Source organism: Schistocerca cancellata, chromosome 1, assembly GCF_023864275.1.
Source record: "Schistocerca cancellata isolate TAMUIC-IGC-003103 chromosome 1, iqSchCanc2.1, whole genome shotgun sequence".
In the NCBI taxonomy this organism is placed as follows: domain Eukaryota; kingdom Metazoa; phylum Arthropoda; class Insecta; order Orthoptera; family Acrididae; genus Schistocerca; species Schistocerca cancellata.
Genome location: NC_064626.1, coordinates 696,341,433 through 696,368,790, shown reverse-complemented (window position 1 = coordinate 696,368,790; position 27,358 = coordinate 696,341,433). Strand labels below are relative to the sequence as shown.

The 27,358-nt window shown below is 41.7% G+C and overlaps 1 protein-coding gene across 1 annotated transcript in view; it reads left to right on the top strand.

Annotated features, from left to right (window-relative positions):
• The first annotated feature begins 2,758 nt into the window (after positions 1-2,758).
• LOC126162117 (uncharacterized) overlaps positions 2,759-27,358 on the top strand; it is a 69,060-nt gene continuing 44,460 nt past the window's right edge. The window contains exon 1 of the mRNA XM_049918407.1: positions 2,759-2,773. Within this exon, the coding sequence (XP_049774364.1) occupies positions 2,762-2,773 (12 nt within the window). The 5' untranslated portion in view covers positions 2,759-2,761. The remainder of the gene's footprint in view (positions 2,774-27,358) is intronic.

The following is a 27,358-nucleotide window of genomic DNA, read 5'->3' as shown; positions in this document are numbered from 1 at the left end:
TTATTAATGTATAATTCAGCTCATTCAATTTAACATTTTCTTTCTGACTGGAAAGTGAAAGGGGCCTCGCAACGCTGATTCGTCGTCAGTTTTCGCCTAGCTCCGACACTGTTCGGCAACACGTTTTCATCCGGAAAGGAAGTTTCTTGTAGGCTGTTCGACAAAGGTCGGAAAAGTTGAAAATCTGAGGGCGCAAGGTCAGGTAAGTAAGGTGGGCGCGGAATGACTTCAGAACCCAGCTCCTGTATAGTGTTTTCTGTCAGTGTAGCAGAATTACAGCGGTCGTTATCGTGGAACAGCATCAGTTCATGCAGTCTTCCTGGTCGTTGTTCCTGGATTACGTCAGTAAGACGTCTCAGTTGTTGGTACTAAATGTGAGCAGCAATGGTTACACCTCGGGGAAGTCCACCAGATGCGTAACATTATTTTTTTTTGGATGCGCGCAGGTCCTTGTACGTGGAGTTGCTGCTTTGTTTGTACTCAGCTACTCCTTTCTCTTCCTTATGTTAGCATGAAGACATCATTTCTCGTCACCAGTAACGATGCAGGATAGGAAAAGTCGGTGTTGTTCACGAGCCAATTGATCACAAGCCAGCAGAGATGCGTATATGGCCACCCGCCGATTTTTTGCTTCTGGCTTAGAGCACGCGATATCATACACCCTATTTTTCAACCTTCCCCATTGTACGCAAATGCCGCACGATGGCGAAATGGTCACAGTTCATCACATTTGCCAGTTCTCCAATACACTGACGTGGGTCATTGTGGATTAATGCGTTTAATCGATCTTCATCGAACTTGGAATGTCTTCCTAGAGTAACTAATGCCAAAACAGTCCTCCATCAAACGAGAAAACCACTTTCCTGTCATGCTCTATCCAATGGCATTATCTGCTACGGTCGCAGGTTCGAATCCTGCCTCGGGCATGGATGTGTGTGATGTCCTTAGGTTAGTTTAAGTAGTTCTAAGTTCTAGGGTACTGATGACCTCAGGTATTAAGTCCCATAGTGCTCAGAGCCATTTGAACCATTTTGAACCAATGGCATTATCCTCATACGAGGCGCAAATGTTTCTGGCTGTCTCCGCTGCTGTCACCCCTCTATTGGCCTCAAACAGAATAATGTGTCAGATACATTCCAGTTTCTCGATTTGACACTCGTTTTTCTAGCGTCCACAGCTCCACTCACTATACCAAAATGACAATATGTAAAGTCAGATAGCAACAGTCAACTGCAAATGAAATACGACAATCAATAGATAAACCCCTAGCAACCGGAATATCAACATGCAAAAACAAAAAAAACAAAAAAAAAAAAAAAAAAAAAAAAAAAACAAAAAAAAAAACAAAAAAAAAACGCTACGAACTTATGCACCAAACTAATAAAAATAGTTTTCTCTCTTGCTAATTCTACTTCAGTGGCTATATGGTTGAATGGTACAATTTAATCTATTGTTTTAAAATATCATGGTCTGGAGCATTGTACAATACATGCATCGCCACTTCAGCGACAGTATAAGCTGCAATGAAACATAGTTTATCTACAGTTTTAAAATATTGGGCTCTGGAACAGTGTTCAGTACATACACCGAACGAGGGACGCAGTGGTAAAGCGCTGGACTGGCAATTGGGAGGAAGTTCCATGCGGCTTTTCGCGGATGATGCTGTAGTATACAGAGAAATTGCAGCATTAGAAAATTGCAGCGAAATGCAGGAAGGTCTGCAGCGGATAGGCACTTGGTGCATGGAGTGGCAACTGACCCTTAACAGAGACAAATGTAATGTATTGCGAATACATAGAACGAAGGATCCTTTAATGTATGATTATATGATAGCGGAACAAACACTGGTAGCAGTTACTTCTGTAAAATATTTGGGAGTGTGCGTGCGGAACGATTTGATGTGGAATGATCATATAAAATTAATTGTTGGTAAGGCGGGCACCAGGTTGAGATTCATTGGGAGAGTCCTTAGGAAATGTAGTCCATCAACAAAGGAGGTGGCTTACAAAACACTCGTTCGACCTATACTTGAGTATTGCTCATCAGTGTGGGATCCGTACCAGGTCGGGTTGACGGAGGAGATAAAGAAGATCCAAAGAAGAGCGGCGCGTTTCGTCACAGGGTTATTTGGTAAGCGTGATAGCGTTACGGAGATGTTTAGCAAACTCAAGTGGCAGACTCTGCAAGAGAGGCGCTCTGCATCGCGGTGTAGCTTGCTGTCCAGGTTTCAAGAGGATGCGTTTCCGGGTGAGGTATCCAATATATTGCTGCCCCCTACTTATACCTCCAGTGGAGATCACGAATGTAAAATTAGAGAGATTCGAGCGCACACGTAGGCTTTCCGGCAGTCGTTCTTCCCGCGAACCATATGAGACTGGAACAGGAAAGGGAGGTAATGACAGTGGCACGTAAAGTGTCCTCCGCCACACACCGTTGGGTAGCTTGCGGAGTATAAATGTAGATGTAGATGTAGAATAGTGGTATACTGAGGCAACGATGTCACATGCGTGGGTGAGAAAACGATGCGTGTGTGTGCCCTGGTCTGGTAATTCCCGAAAGGGGGCCACAGCCAGGGGGAAAGAAAGTGGCGCCGTCAGCGATCGTGGGCGGCATTACAGCACGGGCGGCGGGCGGTCCATCGCGAGCTCTTGTGCAAGAACTGCATCTCCCACGCAGGCGGTGGGCGCGGTGGGTCACCAAACCGCGGGACCTGCGCGCCTCTTCCGCCTCAGCCGCTATCAGTCCACAGACGGCCGCCGCCATGGACGTTCGGGTGAGTACGCGCGACTGGACCGCCACGGGGCCGCTTGGTAACGTCGTCGACTGTGCAAGCGCTGAAAACTTCTAACATTTCAACCACCTGGAGAAAATTAACGAACCTCGTCTCAGAATAGTAATAGCGCCCAACATCTTCAGTAATTTGTTTGATGTATTCGAATGCGCTTTAGTTTTTCCCCTCTATAGCTTCTCTAATATGACAGACGTTATTCCCTGATGCCTTATAACATGTCCTATCATCTTGTCCCTTCATCTTCTCAGTGTTTTTAATATATTGCTTTCTTCGCCAATTGCGAGGAGTACCTCCTCAAGGCTTACCTTACCAATCATTCTACTTTTTGAATATCCATCTATAGCACCACATCTCAAACATTTCGAATCTCTTCTTCCTCGCTTTACCTACTGTGCTCCTAACGTAAATTCACAGACATTTCTTCCTCAGATTAAGGTCGATGTTTGGTACTAGAACAGTTTTCTTGGTTAGGAATCCTTCTTTACATATACTAGTCTGCTCATTATCTCCTCTTTGCTTCGTCGCCCCATGCGTTACTTTGCTGCGTGGGTAGCAGATTTGCTTTCAATCCATATTCTGTACTCGTTAGACTGTTCAGTCCATTCAATAAGTCCTATAATTCTTCTCCACTTACGCTGATGATAGAAATGTCATCAGCGAACCTTACCAGTGATATCCTTTCACCCAGAATTTTAATCCCACTCTTGAACCTTTCTTTCATTTCCGTCTTTGCTTCTTCTATGAGCTTGAACAACAGGAGCGAGAAACCCTTGTATCACGTACTTTCTAATCCGAGTACTTCGTCCTTGCTCTTCCATTCCACTTGTTTCCTCTTGGTTCTTGTACATACTGTACACGAGCCGTCTTTCCCTATAGCTTACTACCATTTTTTTCAGAATTTCGAGCTTCTTGTAACGTTTGTCGAACGCTTTTTCCAGGTCGACAGACACTATCAACTTGTTTTTATTTTTCTTAAAGATTGCTTCCATTATCAATCAAATGTCAGAATTGTCTCTCTGTCTGAAAGACAAAATGAGCATCATCTAACAAATCCTCAATTTTCTTCTCTGTTCTTCTGTATATCTTTATAGCTTATACCGACAAAATCCGCATCCAACAGCAACTCTTTCCCGGTGGCGGCAGGGAGTTCTGACTTTAGGTTATGTAGAACTGTTTGTTTGTTGCACGAATTCGTGTTCCTTGGCGACGGTTTTTTATGTGAATAATACACAGAAATTAATCAGTAGCATATTCTTCTCCTGTATGTATCACCCTTTCTCTCTACTGAAATAGACTTTTCATCCCATTATTGAAGAAATTTTATGATTTTAGTCGTCACTACAAATTTGAGATTAATCTTCAATTCCCGGAATATTATTCGGTGAGAGGTTAGAAGAAGTTAAAGGCCGAAAATGCAAACATACGAATGATTCCAATCACCTGTTGGGAAAGTTCCTGGATAGGTGCTTTCAGTTGCACATGCTCATGTGTTATCGTGTTGTGCTTCACGTGGTCCAGTATTTTCGACCTTTTTTCAGTTATGTTTTTCGTTACGAAACCAAAGTGTTGGAAACGTTTCGGGACTATGAGGTGCGATTCCAAAGCAAGTCGCTAATAGACCATTTTCAAAGCACTGTTCTAGAATACGAAGTACTGGTAAAGTAGACATGAGAGCAGACATCGAATGACTTCAGAGAAGCAGTGCGAGGATCAGCTCAGAACAACCCACACTAAAGTGTAAGAGAGATTCTCGGGGCACTGAAACGGAAAATTTTGGTAGAAGGAAGCTATTATTCCCGCGAGACGCTGTTGGGTAAATTTAAAACACCGGTATTCGAGTCTACTGTCTCCTTCGTGAATCACGTGCAGAGATCGTCATGGTAAGATAATAGACAATAGAACATGTATTGATAGTCATTCCTCCCCGTTCACAAGGCACAAGGGAATGAAATAGGAAAGTAAGTCGGGTGATAGGTAGATATGAAGACTCCCCCTGTTCCCCCTTCACGCAATGTGCAGTATCTGATGCTGAGGATAAACACTCTCAGAGAGAGAAAAAGAAGACGCACCACGAAGGAATTATTCGAATGGGGCTGAAATAGGTAGAGGTGATGTACATATACAGAAACCCTTACAGCACAGCGGTACGTCGCCGTATTCTACGCCCCGTTTTGTTGCCTTTCATGGCAAGCCATCCTGCCCTTACATTTAGGCAAGATGTGCCCGCCAGCACACCGCCAGAGTTTCTACTGCTTGTCTTCATGCTTGCAAAACCCTACCTTGGTCAGCAAGGAGTCGCTGGATTTCGCCCAATTAAGAACGGTTGCAACATTATGGAGGCCCTGCAATCTGCTCGGGATTTTGACCATCTCAAGCGGCAATTGGACAGATTTTGGCACGATATCCCTCACGAGGACATCCAATAACTCTGTCAATCAATGTTAGGCCGAATAACTGCTTGTGTAAGGGTCATAGGTGGACCAACGCGTTGTAGGCTTGCTCAATTTGTGAAGCTCTATCTCCTGAATAAAGCATCCAATTTTTCTGAAATTATAATCATTTGTCTGTCTGCACATGTAAATCACATCTACCGATTTCCGTCTCATTCGGTTAATTCCTTCGTGATGCATCGTTTTATTTTACTTTTTTACTTTGCTTGGAGTGCATATGCATGTGAGGCAGTTTAGACAGGCCATCGCAAGTATATCCATAAAGAGTAAGTATACCGAGGTGCTGTTTTCTAGAAGTTATAGCAAAGACATATGGAGAATTTCCTCACGTTCGTAAGTAATTTTTATCGTTTATAGTCGCCGAATTACGACACCGACTTTGTTTTCTTCTAATGAGACTACATACTTTTTCTGTGGTATTTGAAAGAAACTTCTAAGAGAACTTCAACTGTATAACTTGTACGGATGGGACTTGATCAAACAATATCAAGATAATAGCGCCACAAAACAGAAGAACAGGTTGCACAAAGGTCTGTATTATTATATCAAATATAAGCAACCATGTAACACAGGTTCTGTTCGTGTGTTTGTTATCACGGCTGCTATACCAGGTGCTCAAAATGTTGACCTTAAGCATTGCTACACGCTGTAAAGTGATTCTGGAGAAACAATACTCCCTTTTCAATTTCATCTGGAGTTAATGGTAACACAGGCCCGTGTTATGTGGTATTTCATGCCTTCTGGAGTCGTCGGTGTTTCGTAATAGACCGCTTGTTTTAATTTTTGCTCCAGATAAAAGTACTAACTGCTACTTTTGGTGAGTGTGCAGATCATTTTGCGTTTCCTGAACGATCGTTCCAATCCTCTCCAAATGTTCTCTTAAGAGGGTCTGCCTTTACACGTACCGAAGGAGAGGAACATCTGCCATGTTGCTACTACTCTGACTGCCCTGTGCCCAGTGGGGCGCCTTGCAATAACTGCGACAGCAGCATTTCTTAGAAACTCGAGGTACTTGAGTGTATTTAGATTTCCATCAATAAAATCGGGGCAAATGGTGTGCGTCTTAAAAAACACGCACCAATCATTGGTATACCAGAGGCGTTGTTTTTATTCACTTCTTTGAAACGGCGCTGGTTTTCAACTGATGATTAATAAATATTGCAAAGATTGACTTCTCCATGGTTTGTAAACAATGCTTCGTCCTTAAGCAAAATTTTGCATAGATATGCCACATCACTTAGCACTTCTCATAATTAACAATCGGAGAACTGCAATCAATTTTGGAAGTCATTGCCATAAAGCTGTAGATGCAGTGGAATGTGAAGAGGACGAAATGCGATGTAATGCAGCTTTCGCCGAACACTCGTTTGGTTGATCCCCCTCATACTTCCGAGATGCCTGTTAGTGACATTTTCAGTGTGTGTTACTGCTGCTAAAATGTTAGTTTCATTTCTTTCAGAAGCTACTCCTCTTTTTCCTTGGCGTATTTCACTCTCCACACTTCCATATTATAGAACTCTTTTTATAATGTTTGCAAAGACAGATCGTGGATTCTTTACAGCATTCAACCGTACCACGGTTCTAATACTTTGGTGACGTTCGCCATAAACGATATTCACTTTTTCGACTATCATACACATTGTGAATGTCTCAGTAGTAATTGCTACAACAGCAAAACACAGACTGACAGGCTTCAGACACAAAGGTAACACAACAACAATACCTGAGTTGTTAAAGGACAGACATTTGTGGAATCTCTTCTCCTGATCGCTGGACAATGTTTACGACGCAGTTATCTTGATACTATTTAATCAAGTTCCGTATATGTCATGTCGTTCAATTTCTCCTAGAAGCTTCTCTTAAATCCCACAGAAAAAATATGCAGTTCCATTAGAAAAATATGAAGCCTGTCGCGTAATTCGGCGTCTACAAACGATAAAAACTACTTGCCAACATCAGGAACTTTGCCATACTGTCCGCTATAACTTGGCGAAAACCGCATCTCGCTATATCTATTCATTATGGATATATTTAGGGTTGCCTGTCTTAGCTGCGTCACAGGGTAATTCAGCTGCCCCTACCAATGTGTTGTATGCAATCCACACCTTAAAAACCTTCGCGAAATTTTCGTATTCTCTCACTCGCTGTTAATCATACAAAAAATGAATGGGACCGTTTGTAGGAAACTTATTGTAGATAAATTTTATACTGGGATACAGTTTTCGAATTATTCAAGTAAAACGTACAAAAATGACCTTCAAACGCACATCCACCTCCACACTCGTCTCTCCCATGTTGTGGCACTAGCTCTTACCACTGTATAAAAATTTCCGACTACACGAAGTATTCCCAATATTCGAGGTTTTTCGGTCTTTATTTATTGTGCTGTTACACCACCAGCATACTCGGCTATTTCGTTAACATTATCGATTTAAATGTGCCCCTTAGGGTAATGAAAGAAAAACGACTTTTGTAAACGTTAAGTTAAAACTAACTGCGTTGACGATACGATACAAACTTAATCCTTATAAGTAAAGTAGTTGCGTAATGAGAATACCTGACGAATACAACGATATAATTGTTTATTTTATGCTGCTAAAGTTCACAAAAAACTGTTAGGTTGAATTCCCACAAACGCCAGTTTTACCATTTTTAAGTGCTCGATAAGCCGGTGGTGTAGTAAGACCAGTCAAAGAAGACCAAAACGGGCGAAGTGGGAATAATCCTGACCAGTGGGGAGTGAGTGTGGGGGTGGGGGTAGATTTGAAGGCTGCGTTTGTTAGTTTTTCTTGAACAACCCGCAAATCTGGCCTCCAGCGAAAATGTACGCCAGTATAATATTTAACTACATGAAATTTCCTACAAAAAGGTCCTGTTCATCTTTTCTATAGGATTAACAGTTTATGTATGGCGAACGAGAATTACCGAAATCTCGTGCATGGTATTTGAAAGCGTTGCAGGTTCCACAAATCCCATCGCTAGGGACCTTTATATATAACTCTTTTATTACAGAATTTGTCCAGTTATAGATTGCTTTGAACCTAAGACTGCGGTAATCGTTTTCTTTTTATCTTTCCACACCTTCTTCGTGTGTTGGCTGACGGCCTGCCTCTATTCATTTGATGTAACCTTTCTAGATTCTAGATTTTGTTGTTGGATACGAAATTTTGACGTTGATAGAAGCCTGAAATTTTCCTTGTCCTTTATGGCGTTTCCCGTGACTTTAAATTTTCTCCAGTCCGTTCTTGTCTATTCTAGTCGTCCTGTGGAGTTTTTTAATTTGGAAATGAAATTAAAAATTTTCTTCATTAGCCTTTTGCCACTTCTTCTGTCAATATGACTATTAAAGTTGAATCTCCTCTTCCTTGTTGTGGTTATGATTGTTTCTGTGTTTCTATATACATCTCCTTTTCTCCTCCTCGATCAGTTGTTATCTTTGTTGTCCCTTCTTTTATATGCCTAAGTCCACCTGCTTAGCTAAGTGGTAACGTGCTTGCCTACCACGCTTCTGGCCTGGGTTCGATTTCCGGCCGGGTTAGAGATTTTCTCCACCCGTGGACCGAGTGTTGTGTTGTCCTCATCATCATCTCATCATCACCGACGCACAAGTCGCCAGGTGTGGCGTCATCTGAAATAAGACCCGCACCCGGCGGCCGAACTTCCTCAGACGGGACCTCCCAGCCATCAATGCCCCACGATCATTTCATTTATGGTTGTAAAATTTTTCTTAGTATTTTCCTTTCTTTCTTTTCCGGCTCTTCTTCACCTCTTTCATTCAATGTTAAGCATTCAGATCCGTATAATGCTTCTGGTTTAATTACTGATGCGTAATGTTTAATTTTTTTGATAATCCCATTTTCTTCGATTTTTCTTTACTTTTTGTTATCTAATCCATTTGATTGTATCCATTCCCTCAAATACTTAAACTTATCACTTATTTTTATTTTCACATGTTGTGTTTGTATATATTTTCCTCTGTTGTGTTTATGTTGATGTATTCCGTTTTCCCATATGATATTTGTAATCTGGTTTTAGCTGCAGTTTATCTTAGCATCTGTTTCGTCCTTAGAAATTATTATAATATCGTCAGTAAAAGCGAGAATTATCACGTCAACCTTCATATTCCCTGTCCTGGATAGATTCCTTCGATGTTTTGCTCTTTTATTTCTTTATTTCACTCTTTCATAATCATGTCTAAGTCCAGATTGCAGAGAATCTGTGAGATCTCATGGCCCTTCCGAACACCTATGTTAATTCTGAATGGTTCAGAAGCTTCTCCTAGGAATTTAACTTTTGAAGTTGAGTCTGTGAGTGTCTGTTCGACTAACTGTCTGGTGGTTTTATCGATACCTGCCTTCTCCAGTGTCAGGAGTACTGTCTGCCTGTCTACAGAATCGAAGGCTTTTTTGATCAGTGACTGTAACGCGCGTGTTAAGGTTCTGCATTGTTCTGATCCTGATGATTGTTTTCAACTTAAAAATTTGTCCTGGGCAAGATCTATTTTTTCTGAACCGCGCCTGGCACTCAACAATAGTGTGTCCTGCTCGTCTTCTGTCTCATTCAGTAGAGCTTTGAACATAATTTTTTACGTGACTGGAAGTAGAGATATGCCTCGGTAATTGTTGGAGACTGTCCTTCTCCCTTCTTATGTAGTGTATGAATTATGGCGGGTTTCCAATTGCCCAGCATTCTTTGTTTCTCCCAGTAATTTTTAATAATCTCTTAAATGGTTTGAGCTGCTCACTTCCCTCCCAGTCTCCCTGTCTCAGCTAATATCCTACCTTCACATGGGGCTCTATTGTTTTCACATGGCCAATGTATTGTTCAGTTTGATATAGTGGAGGTGGTTCTGAAGGTAGGTTTTCATTTTTCATTTTGAGGCTGAAAATTAGTCGTTGTGTTGGTTCCCCGCAGTTTAGAAGAGTTCTGAAATATTTTGCTTGTAACTAACAGTTGTCTTTATCGTTGGTAATCAGTTTCCTTGTTGCATCTTTAAAGTGAAGTCTCACCGGCTTGTACCCTTTTATTTCTCCTTTGAAAACTTTCAGAAGTCCCTTATGTTCTTCTGTCTGAAATTTGTATCTATTTCCACTAATCATTTTTTGTCACAGTTCCGTTTCGGCGTTCGAATAGTTTTTTATGTCTATTTTCTGCTCTTGGTGAACGTGTTCCAGTTTCTTTCCTTTTTAAAGGAGTTCTATTTTGTCCAAGCTCTTAGTCTACGCTCTATAGCTTTATCACATATCGTATTCCACCATCTATGTTTCCTTCTTCTTCGTGGTTGTTCTCGTTCCTTCACCGTGTGTATAATTGATTCTCTGATCTCATTCCAATTTTTCATCTTTTTGGGGTGAAGGTATTTAACGAATTCGTTCCTGTTGCCTGACAGAAATTTTGTTGAAATTCTATCCCGTATTTTAATTTTGGAATTTGGTTTTTATTTTGAAATTTGGCTTTGATTTCTGTTTAAAAGTGGTCTGAATCTATGCCTGGTTCTCTAATGAGTAGTACGTTCATGATTTATCTGCGGTTTGGTTGGCTATTGTCACATGATCCAGTTGAGATGAACCTAAATGTGTATTAGGAGAAGACCAAGCCCTCTTTCTCCTTGTTAATTATCTGAAAAAGGTTGACATAAGTTTTAAGTCGAATTGTCTGCAGAAGTTCGTGAATCTTTCTTTATTCTTAATAGCGCGCTTGTGTGCAGGAAAATTTCCTACTATTGCCTTGTATCTCTTTCCTCTGCCGATCAGTGAGTTGAAGTTTCTTACAACTAGTTTTATGTGGTACTTTGGTATTTTTTATGTCTAATTTCGTAGTGTTCCCAAAATGGTTCGACTTCTTCCGGATTTTTCCTCTTACCGTTGTTGGTGGGTCTATGTGCATTTATGATGGAAGAGCCCTTGTTTGTTGAGATAAGCGAGAGAAGTGATATCCCTTCCGACTGGGAAGCAAAATTTGTCATTGATTCTAATAGGTTTCGTTGGACCAAGAAAGCTGTACCAACCATAGTGACTTTCTGTTTATTATTTATGGCCAGTCTTTCTTTAAAAATCCTATAGCCCAATGATTTAAATGTGTTTTCATCTCCGTATCTGGTTTCGTGAAGTTCTAGCATGATTATGTTACGTCTGTTTAATGCACTCGCAATTGTTCAAGTTTCTCAGTCTATTTTATGAAATGTTGATATTCAATGTGCGCAGCAGATTTTTTTCCTTAGGCCGAATGCAAGAAGTTGCAGGAAGATCTCAATCTTCCTCACATCATATATTAGGCTCTCCAGAGTCCGATGGCCCAGTTGCATCACTGTTTCCAGTGATGAAGGATTGTTTACCTCCAGGAGTATTTTTCGATTTAGTGTTTACCATCATGCCTTGCTTGAAAGTAAATTAGGAAAGGGGGTAACATCTGTGATCGAATCACCAGACTGGTCTTAACAGGCCGCCAAATATGGGGACAGATACGTTTCATAGACGACCACTTTTGTGAGAAACGCTACTGATTTTTTAAGCCGCCGCCAACATTTAGATAGACGCTGACCGCGTAGCCGTTTGTTGCTCCAGACGCGACGTGAATTTTTGTTCTACCTGGTGGGTTGACTCTTCTGCTAGATTCGCCGTACTGAATTCCATCCTCTCCGTCTTTACTATAGTTGAGGTATCACTGTCAGGAGAAAATGACACATCGGCCTTCTCTGAACGTTGACATTAGTATCTCAAAAGTCAGTGGAGCTTCGTACGCGTACCAGTCATCGGCGGGTATGTACAAGACTGTACTTATAATTCTCTGTGACACGTGGAATAGCCACCAGAGTGCATTAGTGTTCTTCGCGTTTAGCGTTTTCACAAGGCCTGGTAGCGTATACGGGGTGTTTCAGGACCTCACCGAAAAACTTTGACGAATGATAGGTCGCAGAAAGATCACTTTCTATCAAGGAACATATAGTCTTAAATGCGTTCTTAAGGTTGTAATAACGAAAAATTACAACTGATAGAGATTACCGTTTATTATTATTAAACATATTGTGACTAATTTACATCAGTGTTTCAAAAGGTTTGCACTATGCCTCAATACATGCTGCATGCTTTCTTATCAATACCCGCACAGTTCTGAAGAATACACCAGGATTCGTTCAGATTTGGCGCAATGCTTTCGACACGTCCCTAAAAAAGGTAACCAAGGTGCGTGAAGTCAGGCGAAAGCACGGGCCACGCAACTGGTTCTCACCGTCCTATCCAGTGTTCCCCAAAACCGACAGTTAGCTGTGCTCGCACATCAACGCCGAACTGAGCTGGCGCTCCACCGTGCTGGAACCGGAGCCCTCTACGCACAGCAAACGGAAAATTGTCCAGCAGTTCCATGGTCTGCAGGAACTGTTAGTAAGCCGCTCCAATAGGTGCCACTATCAAAGGTCGTAGAACAGTGTACCACAATCTTTGTTAGACCATTACTCTGAGTGCAATAAGATCTTAGACCAGTGTTTCCCCAACCTTTCTTAGACCATTATCCCTGAGTGCAACCAGGTCTGAGACAATACCCCCCACCTTCCACCTACTACCACTCCCCCCCCCCCCCATTACCAACTTTAGCACCTAACTAAACATCAGAATGAAAAAGAACTTTCTTCGAACACTTTTATTTTAAAAAGAACGAAAGATGAATGATATTTTGTTTTGTGTGTGTTTTATTAAATTACAAACTAATGAGTCAATGAGGCAATTGGTACAGTTTCTCTCTAACAATCATTTTTACGTTTGAGTTGTTTTCAGTAAGAGGACATCTTAAATCATGCTTCAGATCCATTCAGGTATATCAACAATATCATAATTCAGTCCTGGACTTTGCAATTACTTGTTTTTATTTTGATTGCTATCATAGACAAAAATCTGTTTTCACATCTATAAATCTTGAATCCCACGTTTCTTTTCCACGTTTCATGTGTTGTTTTCGGGTAGCGAGAGAGAGAGAGAGAGAGAGAGAATGATGAAGCAATTCCGAGTGCATTTCGAATACTAACTACTTCTCCTTCTCAGATAAGAAAGCTAACTAGTAACATTGAAGGTAGGCACTTGTTACAAAACGTTCTTTCCCTGCACTACTACTTTCCCTAGTGGCACTTGCTTCACCAGAAGCTCCATTTAAAATCAACGAAGTTAAAATGTGTGCACTATACCTACTTTTCGTAAATAATTGGATTGCTGGAGTCCTTGGCTCTGAGCACTATGGGACTCAACTGCTGTGGTCATAAGTCCCCTAGAACTTAGAACTACTTAAACCTAACTAACCTAAGGACATCACACACATCCATGCCCGAGGCAGGATTCGAACCTGCGACCGTAGCGGTCATGCGGTTCCAGACTGTAGCGTCTTTAACCGCTCGGCCACTCCGGCCGGCGCTGGAGTCCTTAATTCTGAATTAGCAGAAATTGGAAGACTTCGGACTGTTAACGCTTTGTGTCTGTCTACTCTAATAATTATTGTTAATAATATTAATACTGTGCACTGCGCTATAATACCCTTATATAAGATGTTGTAGAGGAATGGCCAATATTCAGGGATATGATAGGAATGATCATTAGAAGTAGAAAAGTCTAGTAAACATGAGGTCTGCCTTAAGAACTATAACCACCTCTTCATCTTCATTACTGTGGAACAGATATCCATCCATGTTTTGGGACAGTATGGACCAAAATAAGGAAAAATTGTTTAGCACACGTGAGCTCTAGAATGCATAACTTAAACACTACGGGCACTTGTTCACCAGGAGAGATGTGTTCACACTAGCAAAGATTAGCCGGTGTCATAGCTCGTAAGGTATACATTTTACAGCCAGTGTTTACTGGACTTTTTTTTCTTGTTTTGCTCCATACTACCACGTCTCAAAATATGGAAAGCAAAGAACTTGCAATTGAAGAGATGTGTTTCACAGCATCGAAGATGAAGAAGTGCTGATAGCTCTTAAGGTATGGATTTTAGAGCCTCTGTTTACTACACTTTTTTGTTTCAAACGATTGTTCCTGTCATATCCCTAAATATTGACCATTCCTCCTGGGACACCCTACATACTGTTATCGTGCTGTCAATTAGCTTATTTATCTCTCTCTAAGAGAGCAATGAAGCAATTTACGGTCTACTGCAGAAACTATTCACAACGAGGAGAAGACATTTTCATGCGATATTGCATTTGTTATATATATGTCTCACTTTTACCACGATCAATGATTGGTACAAAGCACAAAGTATGCGCGTAGTAGCTGGACTATGTGAGAAACCTGTAATCTCCACAATGCTAGTAACTGAGAAAAAATTATTATTGATACCTTTTTTGTGGGGGCATCAGTCTTCTAACTGGTTTGATGCGGCCCGCCACGAATTCCTCTCCTCGCCAACCTCTTCGTCCCAGAGAAGCACTTGCAATCTACGTCCTCAGTTATTTGCTGGATGCACTGAAAACTTACATAGTCAATATTAATCTTAGAAAATTGTGGTAGTAGTAAAGATCTTTTAAAAATAATTTATTTTCATTACTGAATCACAAACAAATCCTTTTGTTTTTACCCATCAGAAAATTTCATTTGCCAGTCAGAGGGTAATTACCAGTAGGTAGGGAATCATTGTCCTAGAAGATGATTATCCACCATTCCCGCACACACGTTTACGGAGAACTTTCATTGCTGCACTATTATCAGTAACCGCATGCGGGTTGTCATAGCCCCAGTTGTGCCCGTTGCTGCTGTCAAAGACCCCGTCACGTCTACAAAAGGCCTTATATGTAAATAAAACATGTGTGTGGACTGCATCATTCACTCTTTAGTGGACAAACCACTGTACAAACTGCGTACGTTGTGGATAATTAACTGGTCCTAAAACATACACCCTACGCGTGTAGGTTGTACTCCTGCGATACTACCCAAACAGACACGTTACCTTTACTTGTAGCTTGGGCTACAGCACGAAACTACCTGAAAATTCAATGCTAAATCTATGGATCGCTTCACCCTGGAAATGTAGTGTTCTCACGTCACGTCTGCTATCACCAATGTACTGAGGGTGCAGACTCCTTGTTTCTCGTAAGCGTCCAAGAATTGCAGCAAAGGTACTGTGATGTAGGTGTCTTCGTTAGGGAACCGATTTTCGTAGGTACGGAGACTGCTCTTTCATTCCCCCCCCCTCCCCCTCCCCCCCTCCCCCCCTCCCCCCTCCCCCCTCCCCCCTCACAGTAACACATAATCACGTTAGTGAGCTCATCAAATCCGTAATTCATATTTCGCTGAGAACTAATAGCAAGAAACCTGAATTCATGACTAGTAAGCTGCATGACAATGAAGATACACTTTTACAACAACACGAGCTGAACAGAGCACTGTTGAGACACACGCCACTGAAGATACAGTATTACAACACAGTCTGAGTGACAAAATTGGCACAGATTAGAAAGCTCACTCGGACCGGCGCAGTTAGTCGCTAGGTGGCGGTGCGCAACATGACCATACATGTTATTCATAAACGACGGAGCAAACCGTACACAGGGTGAATCACCTAAACCTTGGACCGTAAGTATTGCGGAAATGGAAAGTGCAATTGGTGTGCGGCTTCTACAGAATGGGTTGATAATCAGGGGCACATGTTGTTAGCCAATAAACAGATTGTAATAATACCTAGATGGTGTACATTTGTGCAAAACATACACTTTTTTAAATGGATCAATGCCTGTTGACATTAACAGACTAAATGTACGGTAAATTAGAATGTCAGAGGTGTTTGTTGCAGGATTCTACTACCAGTCGTTTACGTGATATCGTATTTTGAAAAGTTTCTATAGCCACACTTGTTGTGCCATTCAACCTGCTTAGTTGCTAGGTACGATGTTGTTACGTTTTCTTACAGTGCGCTTGTGTACCTTGAATGTATTGCGACTTGTTGGTCACTTAGTGTGTGACGTCGTGAGTCGGAGATGAGGTTTACCAATGCACAAAAAGCCGACATGCTCATGACGTACGGAGAGTTAGGAAGATGGTTCAAATGGCTCTGAGCACTATGGGACTTAACATCGGAGGTCATCAGTCCCCTATAACTTAGAACTACTTAAACCTAACTAACCTAAGGACATCACACACATCCATGCCCGAGGCAGGATTCGAACCTGCGACCGTAGCGGTCGCGCAGTTCCAGACTGAAGCGCCTAGATCCGCTCGGCCACACTGGCCGGCAGTTAGGAAGAATGCAGTTCTTTCCTATATGGTGTATGCGGCAAGAAATCGAAGTAGACGATCTCGGAAATTATTTATTAATCTCTTCAACCAAATACGTGAAAGTGGTAGAGTAACGACTAGACAACGTAACAGAAGCAGAGAAGTGATGACAGGAAAGAGGAAATTAATGCTCTTGCTGCTGTTACAGTTGATCCGCATGTTAGCATGAATCAGGCAAGTGTGATACACATTATCCATCGACATAGGTTCGATCCGTATCACATCCTCCTCCAAGAAGAGCTGCATGGAAACGATTATGAAAATCGTGTTAACTTCTGTACATAGGCATTAAGACAGGATACTCCTGAAGTACATGTATCTTGTTAGAGGTGAAGCGACATTTACCAATCATTGCCAGGTAAACCGCCGAAGTGTACACTATTGGTCTGTTGTCAAACCCCGCTGGCTTCGTCAGATGGAACGCAGCGTCCATGGAGTGTAAAAGTGTGGTGTGGGATAGTGAACCATCACTTCATAGACTCTTCTTTCATAGATGAAACACTGAATGTGCACAAATGTAGCAGCCTCCTAACAGACCATCTTCCACGGATGCTAGAACACATTCCTCTACAGACTAGGAGAAACCTGTGGTTCTAATACGATGGTTGTCCAGCCCATAGTGCACGATATACTACAGCATGTTTTCACCAATTGTTCCAGATCGCTGGAGTGGGTGCAGAGGAACTGTACCTTGGCTGGCTCGTTCCCCAGATTTGACACCTGTAGAATATTTTCTGTGGGGAAAGGTGAAAGATGCTGTCTACAAGGACGTACAAACTACACCCGATGATATGCAACTACGTATTACTGCAGCGTGCTCGGAGACCTCCACTGGAACGCTAGCACACGTACAGAAGTCGTTCCACACCAGACTGGAAGCGTGTATTGTCGCCGGCAGTGATCACTGTGTCGTTAAAAATGGTTCAAATGGCTCTGAGCACTATGGGACTCAACATCTTAGGTCATAAGTCCCCTAGAACTTAGAACTACTTAAACCTAACTAACCTAAGGACATCACACACACCCATGCCCGAGGCAGGATTCGAACCTGCGACCGTAGCAGTCCCGCGGTTCCGGACTGCAGCGCCAGAACCGCTAGACCACCGCGGCCGGCTACTGTGTCGTTACTCGTCACACTCCACATAACTAGTGTATGCAGTTGTGTTGTTTTTTAGTGTGTGGTACCACAGGTATTGTACAAGTGTCGATGTGGGAACTCTTCAAAATACTGTATCTAGTCACACTGGAATCCTGCAACAAACACCACTGACATTCTAATTTACTCTACTTTTAGTTTGTTAACGTCAATAGGCATTGTTCCATTAAAATGTATGTTTTCACAAAAAATAAATTTTTTAAGTATTATTAAAATCGGTTAATGGCAAACAGTACGAACCCCTGACTACCAGTACCCGCACATCAATAGCACTTCCACTTCTACAATATTTGAGGTGCAAGTTTTACGTTATTCACACTGTATTTTTCTTAATAAAAAGTGACTAATTCTGTGATCTATCATCCCTCAGAGTTTGTCGGTGAGGTCGTGAAACATTGTGTGTAAGGCACATGAAGCGTCAAATGTTGAGTAATCACTGTGAAGAACGTGGAGACGAATAGTCTTGTGAGACAAAGTTTCGGCACCAGACAGAATTTGAAAGTCATTTCGTTGTAGGTCGTCATTTGGCCAGCCAGTCGAATCACGTAATATTCATATTTGTGGGACATTCGAACGTGACAGTAGCTCGATATTGGAGTGCATGTGAAGGTGGGATCAAGCATACTCGTCATCAAGATTCCGGTCGACTTCTTCTGACCAGCATAAGAGAGGATAGCCGTATTGTGCACAGAGCACATCACAACCCTTGATGTCTATGCCTACCATTCGAGACCAAGTAATGGATTCCTTTCAACATTCTGTGCTATCCCCCACCGTTAGTCGAAGATATGCAGCGACCAGATTAAGGAATTACCGTCCCATGCGTAGGCTACAAATAGTACCACAACACAAACAGCTGTGCTGGAGAGTAGCCGTTATGCTGAGGCACATACTGCTGAAGAATGGACTCGCAATGTGTTCAGTGATGAATCATGTTTCTGTGCTATCCAGGGTGACCATTGTCGGCGGCTATTGTGGCGACCTGGGGAGAGGTGCCACTGATCTAATGTTTTGGAAAGGCACAACGGTGTTTTAACTGACGTCACGGTGTGGGAAGCCGTCAGGTATGACGGCTGGAGCTCTGAGAGGACAACTGTGTCGCACTTCTCGTATTTAATGGGTTTTTAATTGATTAGCTTTAACTAATAACTGTTTCAACCTTCCATTCCCGAGCGCTTCGCAAATAATATCGTTATGGTGCCGGTGGGCCGTTAATGAAACAGAGGCCTAACATAAAATTCCCCGATAATTCGCAACAGAATATTACTGAAACGTCTTCTTGTGGCTCTGAATGCGCACCTGACTGTGAGCATACATGTAATTCCTACCATGAGTGTAGTTCAAATGTCAAAGAGCAATATCACTTTCAAAGAGTAACAAATTATCTCTGCTATGAAACATAGGAAAACCGGATTATAGCGTAAATTAGTAAATTAATCATCACATCTACACATTGTCACTCAAATACTGTACTTCTGCGAAGTAGAAGTCTTGTATTCGAACACTACTTGTGACATATATTCTGAAATCAGAAATACACTCAATGCGCCTCCTAATCCCCATCTCAGTATTAATAACGTTTCGTCAGTCTCACAAGAATACAATACTATGACTGACCCACTGAAATGTTACTCATGAGTTCCTTGTTTGAACAGCTACCTTCTGTACTCTCTTCGCGGTTGGGCCGATTGTCAGACTGCCCCTTACTGTGTTCGATAGAACAAGAATGGGACCACCTCGGGCGTCAACAAGGCCCCATTGCCGGTATTCAGGATATAAAGCACCAGTTATAACAATCGTGGGCCAGCTTCCCTCAGAAAAGGACACAACGGCTTAATGACACGGTTTCCAGCCGAAGCAGCGCAGCATCCAGGCCAGAGGCGGTGCATCATACTGATAAGTGGGCTCTTATTGTCAAGTTCTTTGTAAAACTGGCTAGAATTTGTAATCACAAACATCACAACCGTCTCGACCAGTGAAGTTTCATTTTGTTTCCTCCTGCACTTCTGGGTGCTTCACGTTTTTTGCCAGCCGTCTTTATCCATTGTGGTTACAGGTGAAGTCGAACACAGTAATGACACATTTACTCTTATTTTCTTTGTACGTGGTGTATTCCAGTTAATAGCGAAAACTGATACAGGTGAAAGTATAACCAACCTGAAAACATAGGTCCGCAAACAAGCCGTTTACGAAATGAATGTTAGTGCGTGGCTACGAACCGTCACTAACTTCAGAATGAAGTATTGTCCTAGACAGTACAATTCTGTTCGAAATTTAAGCTTTTGGATTAAGTCCCCACATAACTGGAGTCTAAATACGCTCATGGCTTATTATGCTCAGGGAATGTGGTTCATGCGTATATATGATTGCAGGCTTTCCCGGCGTATTTCAGCTATGAAATCTTCTCGAATTATCAGCCGAGTGGAGTCGTCGTCTTGTCGCAACGTTTCAGTGGATTACGTATCCACCACCTTCAGGCGAAGTCACGGATATGGATACGGAATCCACTGGCTAATATTGTGCGCAAGAAACGTCTATGACGGAACAATGGTCTTTCTCTTTATCTGGAACGGTTTGTTATCAGCTCGTTGGTATAGGGATGTGATCTTATGACCTTTTGTGTTCCAGTACGTAGCTGGACAAAAGTGTTCATAGTTTAGGCAGTGGATAGAATGCTGTGAGGTAAGTTCATTAACCGAATCTAATGACTGTCTGTTCAGTCACTGTACCACTTATCGCAAAGAGTCATTACGAGGGACATGAGTCAGTGGTAAAAATAATTGTTGTTCGAGTTTTATCAAAAGAGGATGTTAAAGTGCCAGAAATGTTAAGGGGCTCCGGAACGCCCTATACTTGCAATGTTAAAATAACGCTTATAAATTACATCTTTCCTCACAAAGTATTTGAGGTAGGAAGTTGAACTTTTTACAGATTATTTATTGGAATATGGGCTACAACTTAACACAGGGATTTTACAAAATTTTAGTTCAGTTATTAATGATGATTTTTTTTTCAATTGTAATGAAAATTCACAACATTTTTTTGCAATTTTTTATTTATATATTCAAAAATATACAGTTTTTTGGAAAAAGGCTGTGTTAAATTATGCAGAAGGTACTGTGTAACATTTACTGAAAGTTTGAAACAAATATGTTTGGAAGATCCTTAGAAAACATGTAATTAGTATGAGAAAATAAAAGTTTTGGGAATCGAGCGACAAAGATTGGATTAACTTTTTAGTGCATTCCAGGTCCATAGGATGGATTATCTTCATCCTCTGCAAACTCCTCCTCCAGCTTCCTCTTGTTCCTCCTCCTGTTTGCTCTTGCTTGTATTTCTAGACTCTTTACAGCCCTGTCTGCAGCCCGAAGGCGTTCCTTGTCTAAAGCAAGCATCGCTCGTACCATGTTGAAAGTTATTATTTACAGTAATAACACATACCTTTGGCTTTCCAACATTTCTCCTTTTCTTAAAAGCCTTCAGAGGATTTCTAATAACTTTACTTTTACTCATTATTATACTTCAACAAAAGAGAGACTCAAGAAACAGAATTAATTACGAATATTTTCGAGATAACGACAGAGTAAATAAACATGAAACAATCGACAATCACACCAGCGATATTGAACCATCACAGGTTAGCCACAACACATACTTTATCTCACATCACTAAAATGTACCTGATGAACACGGACGTTAATAATAACACCATTTGACAGCAGTTTAACAGCGCCACAGTGGGTCACGCCCATGTAGAACACATTTAAAAAAAATTTAAAAATAGTTGTAGTCTTCGGAATTGAATAAATTATATATCTATTAAAAGGTAATAGTCTGCAGATTCAGAAAACGCAAAAAAGTAAAAATTGAACTTTTCATGATTTTGAGCCTTGCCGGAGCCCCTTAAAAAGATGACGCACTTAGTTCGGTATAAGACATAAAGCAAAAGCTAGTTCAATCATTAGTTGTGCCGAATCTTTACTACTGTGATGCAATAACAATCAAAGACGTAGCCCTAAGAATCTGCAGTGTCAAGAGTGTACCGAGAATACCAGATTTCAGGCATTACCTATCACCATGGACTACGCAGAGGCCAACGGCCTTCACTTAACGGCCGAGAGCAGCAGCGTTTGCGCAGTGTTGTTACTGCTGACATACAGGCAACACTTCGTGATATAACTGTAGAAATGACGAACGTATCCGTTAGGACAATGTGACGAAATGTGGCGTTACTGGGGTATAGCAGCAGACGACCGACGTGAGTGCCTTTGCTGATAGCACATCGCATGCAGCGTCTCTCCTAGGCTCGTAAAATATCGGTTGGACAATAGAAGATTGGAAAACCATGGCCTGGTCAGATGAGTCCCGATTTCACTTTGTAAGAGCTGATGGTAGGGTTCAAGTAAGGCGCAGACTCCACGAAGCCATGGACCCAAGTTGTCAACAAGGCACTGTGCAAGCTGGTGGGGTCTCCATAATGGTGTAAGCTGTGTTTACGTGCAGTGAAATGGGTCTTCTGGATGTTCAGCTACGAGGAGACCATTGGCAACCATTCATGGACTTCATACTCGAAAACAAAGATAGGATTTTTACGGATGGCCTCGCGGCATGTCGCTGAGCCGCAATTGTTCGTAATTGGTTTGAAGAACTTTTTGGAGAATTCGAACGAACGGTGTGGCCACCCAGATCGTCCGACATGAATTCCATCGAACATTTACGGGACACAATCGAGAGGTCAGTTCTGCATAAGTTCCTGCACCGGTTCAAATGGTTCAAATGGCTCTGAGCACTAAGGGACTTAACTTCTGAGGTCATCAATCCCCTAGAACTTAGAACTACTTAAACCTAACTAACCTAAGGACATTACACACATCCATGCCCGAGGCAGGATTCGAACCTGCGACCGTAGCGGTCGCGCAGTTCCAGACTGTAGCGCCTATAGCCGCTCGGCCAACCAGGCCGGCTCCTGCACCGGCAACACTTTCGCAATTATGGACAGTTATAGAGGCAGGATGGCTCAATATCGCCGCAGGTGACTTCCAACGACTTGTACAGTCCATGACAGGTCGAGTTGCTGCACTACACCGGGCAAAAAGAGGTCTAACACAATATTAGGTGGTATCTTATGACTTTCTGCCATCTCACTGTACTGTACTGTACTGTTCTGTCTGTTTCTGGAGCTTGATGAGTATTTCCATGGTGCTCACGGGCTTAACAAACGAACCCGCAATGGTACATCCTGCTCTTCTTTGCTTCTTCTGTATATTCTCTACTAATTCTGCCTGGTAAAGTATCTGTGTTCGGGGTCAACTGCCAGTCATTGCACTAGGCGCCCATTCTCTGCATGTTCCCTGAATTTTGCAACAATTTTCTTTCATAACGTCCCTTTAGCCCTGTGCACACTCTCAACCTTGTTTCCTTGTGTAGCCGCGTCAACCCCTTTGGAACCTATCTTGCACATGTTTTGTGGTACTTCGGCTTTTTACAGATAATGTTATGAACTATACCAGTACTAACTTGAACCTTGTCAACTATCATTTGCACAGTCACACGGCGGTCGGCACTAATTATGTCATCAATTCGACTTTTAAGTGAGGGAGTTGAAACTGCATCTGGTCGGACAGAACGGTGTTAGTCACTCACTGAGTCGCGACCATTTTTGAACTGCTCTACCCACTTGTAAAATTTGCACGATTCATACAACCTTCACCATAAACTTTAGACATTCTACAGTATATTTTCACTGGTTTCTCGCCTTCAGCAAGTAAAAAACGAATAACAGAACGTTGTTCAACTAATGTGGACGTTTCAAGCGGACTGGTCATCTTGAAATGTATTTTTGAGATTATAAACAAAACACTGTCGATACATCAGCTGATCAGGGCACATCCCAGTGATGCCAACTTAAGCCATAAAAGTACCAAACTTGCCCTACTGGCAGTTTTTTCCCCAGACTAATTTGTCTCTTTAATTATTGAATGACCCTCGTACTAAAGGGAATCTAATGAATGTAGGCTGCGGTAGCTGGGAAGGGATAATGAGACTTGTATAGGACAGACGAGATGGCAAACTTCTGAAAACCCCTCGCTTGCTGTGTTCACCTTCTGTCGAACTTGTAATTGCCTTCAGTACCTCAGATCCAGCGTGAGGCCTCGGAGTTGTCACTTTGTCGGTCATTAAAAGCCGGTGAGGTTTGCTGTCTGTGTCTGCTCTTCCTCAGGGCGTCCGAGAATCCTCCCTAGACAAAAAAATTATTACTGGAGTTCTGTGGCAACAGTTAAAACCTTGTCACGAAATATGTCTAGACATAGCTGAGGCATTACGGGCCTAATACATCGTTGTCCTATATCTTTGAATCACGTGGCTATTCGAAGCATGGGATACTTCTTTCCAGGACATAAGCACGATTCCAAAATTTGAGCAACTCTTGTCGATGACTCGTACTGATTGCTCACTTTTCATCCTACCGCTCGAATTTTAGCCTTTCAAGCTATACATACAACAACCGTTAGCTCACTTCAACTTTCCAAACAAAAGTTATTTATTTGCGCATAACGTTGCATTCTCTTTTAAAGTCATCATGGATCAGCACTACAATTTCTTTATCAGTAAAAAACTAAATTTTTAATAGGAGTTCGAGATTATGTTCGTCCAGTTTCCATCTAGACTGTACTTTCAGTTCATATAATGTAGTGTGAACATATGGAAGAATTCTGAGGTGTTTAATTTCATTTGCGGTATCTGACGACGGCTGTACGCCGAAACCTGTTCTGTAATTGGAATTTAAAAAGTTAAAGATGCAGTATAAAGGGAAATAAGTGTTTTTTTTTCATTTTGTGGTTTTTAATTTTTTCGCAGCGTCTGATATTTGCTATTAGGCGATCATAAAATTTCTACTCCACTTGAGAGTTAATCATTAAAAATGTTTACTAGTATAATTGATGAGAGTAGCAATATCATAAGGAAAGACGGAAAGTCTTGATAAAGAAGGTGAATTGAATTAACGTTATACTTCAAAATCGACATAGTGGTTTTCGTATAGTGTATTGCTAGACCGTTTACAGGATTAAAGGTTTGAGTCACCAATGCATGACAGAAATGTCTTCTTGTGTATAATGTATAGCACCAACAACATTAAGCCACCAAAAATCTCACAAAACCAAATTAATGCACGGGAAGAGCCATGTGAATACAGTATATCACAGAGACGTTCTCAGCATGTATAATATATGAATTGCGGCATGTATTTGTTGATATAGAACAAACTAGATCCTTAGTAAGAGTGCTTTAAAATGATAGTCATTACTCTCTTTCGTTGTTAGGAAGAGCTGAACCTTATGGTGCGTCTGAATCATTTATGGAATCGAAAACACTTACACGGCGTTTAGGGAAAAGGAAATTATTCCTACCCCAGTGTTAAGCCCAGGTGGTAGTTATTTTTGTCGTTCTGTGCTTTTCCTGCAGCTACAACGTCACATTGATCGAAGGGGATTTGTGTCGACGTGTGCAATCGCTTTCTGTGTGTTTTATGATGGTGAAGAACCCGTCCATCCTGCGCTTAAATGTATGGGGTGGAGCGCAGTCACCAAAGTCAGATTGGCCAGCGTACCAGGCCACCCGTTGTTAATCTGGCACACAGGTTCCATTCCAGTCTTGTTATTTACCCGACACCAAAGCTGATCGTTTTGTGACTATGTTTGTTCGGGAGAATGATTACAAAGTTAAATGTTCAACATTTTCGACCATGATAACTAGCTATATACGAAATTTGATCAACAAATAATAGAAATTAAGGTATTGTGTACTTTTTCGGAGTTTTCACGTTTGTTTGTTATTTTTCCGAATGTTGTCAGGTTTATCGAACGAACGGGAGGGTAAAAATATAGGATACCCCTAGTACTGCTACGAATTTTAGATTTGGTTCTCGCGAAACACCTAACTCATATTCAAGAGTAAAAATTACAAAATATCACTTTCTTCATTATCTATCAACTCACAGAAAGCATAAGGGAAGTACTCTAGTGTAATAACCGTGGCGCATTTCACATGAAGACAGGCGAACACTCAAGCTCGTGTAAAAATCATTATTCGAACTCCACGCAAAAAATTCTACATTTCTCTCTTTCTTCCTGTTTTGATTTGTGACAAGATCGATCTAAAAAACTGATTCAATAGAATGCCTGAAACTGTATGTGGAAGGAATAGAAAGGACACCATAGTCTGACAAAACAGCATTGTGTGTAATGAAACGATTACATTACTAGAAAGAATTATTAGAACAAATTATACATGTCAACAGGAGATGCGACAGATTTAACGAGTTAAATTCCGCCATAAAAGTAAATTTTTTTGCTGTTGAATCTCGTAACAGATTCCAAACATACTGTTTGACGGATGTTTACTTGACAACAGAATTTTCAAAAGTTTTGAGAACGCAACACATATGTTATGAAATGTTCTCTGCATTGAGAAACTCAGCTCCATTGTCTTTACGTAACTAGATCCATCATAACATTCCGTCGACCACATACATACTGATCGCGGAATCCTATTAAAATGAGGCGTACACTTCCCGTGCAATCTCACATCTTGGAAGATATCGTTACTGCAGGTACTGAAACTATACACTTCAGTATACAGGGTGATCAAAAAGTCAGTACAAATTTGAAAACTTAATAAACCACGGAAAATGTAGATAGAAAGGTAAAAATTGGCACAATGCTTCGAATGACATGGGGTTTTATTAGAACCAAACTGCAGGATGGCGCTCCACCCCATATCGCTAGACGCGTGAAAGATCTCTTGCGCGCGTCGTTTGGTGATGATCGTGTGCTCAGCCGCCACTTACGTCATGCTTGGCCTCCCAGGTCCCCAGACCTCAGTCCGTGCGATTATTGGCTTTGGGTTTACCTGAAGTCGCAAGTCTATCGTGATCGACCGACATCTCTAGGTATGCTGAAAGACAACATCCGACGCCAATGCCTCACCATAACTCCGGACATGCTTTACAGTGCTGTTCACAACATTATTCCCCGACTACAGCTATTGTTGAGAAATGATGGTGGACATATTGAGCATTTCCTGTAAAGAACATCATCTTTGCTTTGTCTTACTTTGGTATGCTAATTATTGTTATCTGATCAGATGAAGCGCCATCTGTCGGACATTTTTTGAACTTTTGTATTTTTTGGTTCTAATAAAATCCCTTGTCATTCCAGGCATGTGTGTCAATTTGCACCTCTCTATATACATTATTCTGTGATTTATTCAGTTTTCACATTTATACTGACTTTTTGATCACCCGGTATATTATTATAGTAATATAGAGATAAAGGCCGCAAAGGTGTAGGAAGACAACATCCGCGCAAATATTACGGACAGCTGGTCGGTTGCGGATGGTTGTAACGTTGACCCTTCATAACAGAAACTGATTCCACCTCGTACTGTAGGAAGCGCTCGAATTTTCATAGAAGAAGGAGGGAAGGTACTTACTAGTACAGTGCATCTGCAGATCCGGTTTCAGACAGGAAGGAGAACCAGGATCTAGTTAAACGACTTTCTCCTTGGTTGCCCTGCACTCGCTCGCAGAATGGCCCGGAAACACCCGCCAGAGACGCCGTAGGTGGAGGAGTGAGCTCTATCAATGCATCTGAACGAACCGCTTTTTTCGCCGAGTTTCTGCCCGTTCGCGTCGTAGCGACGGGCGCGT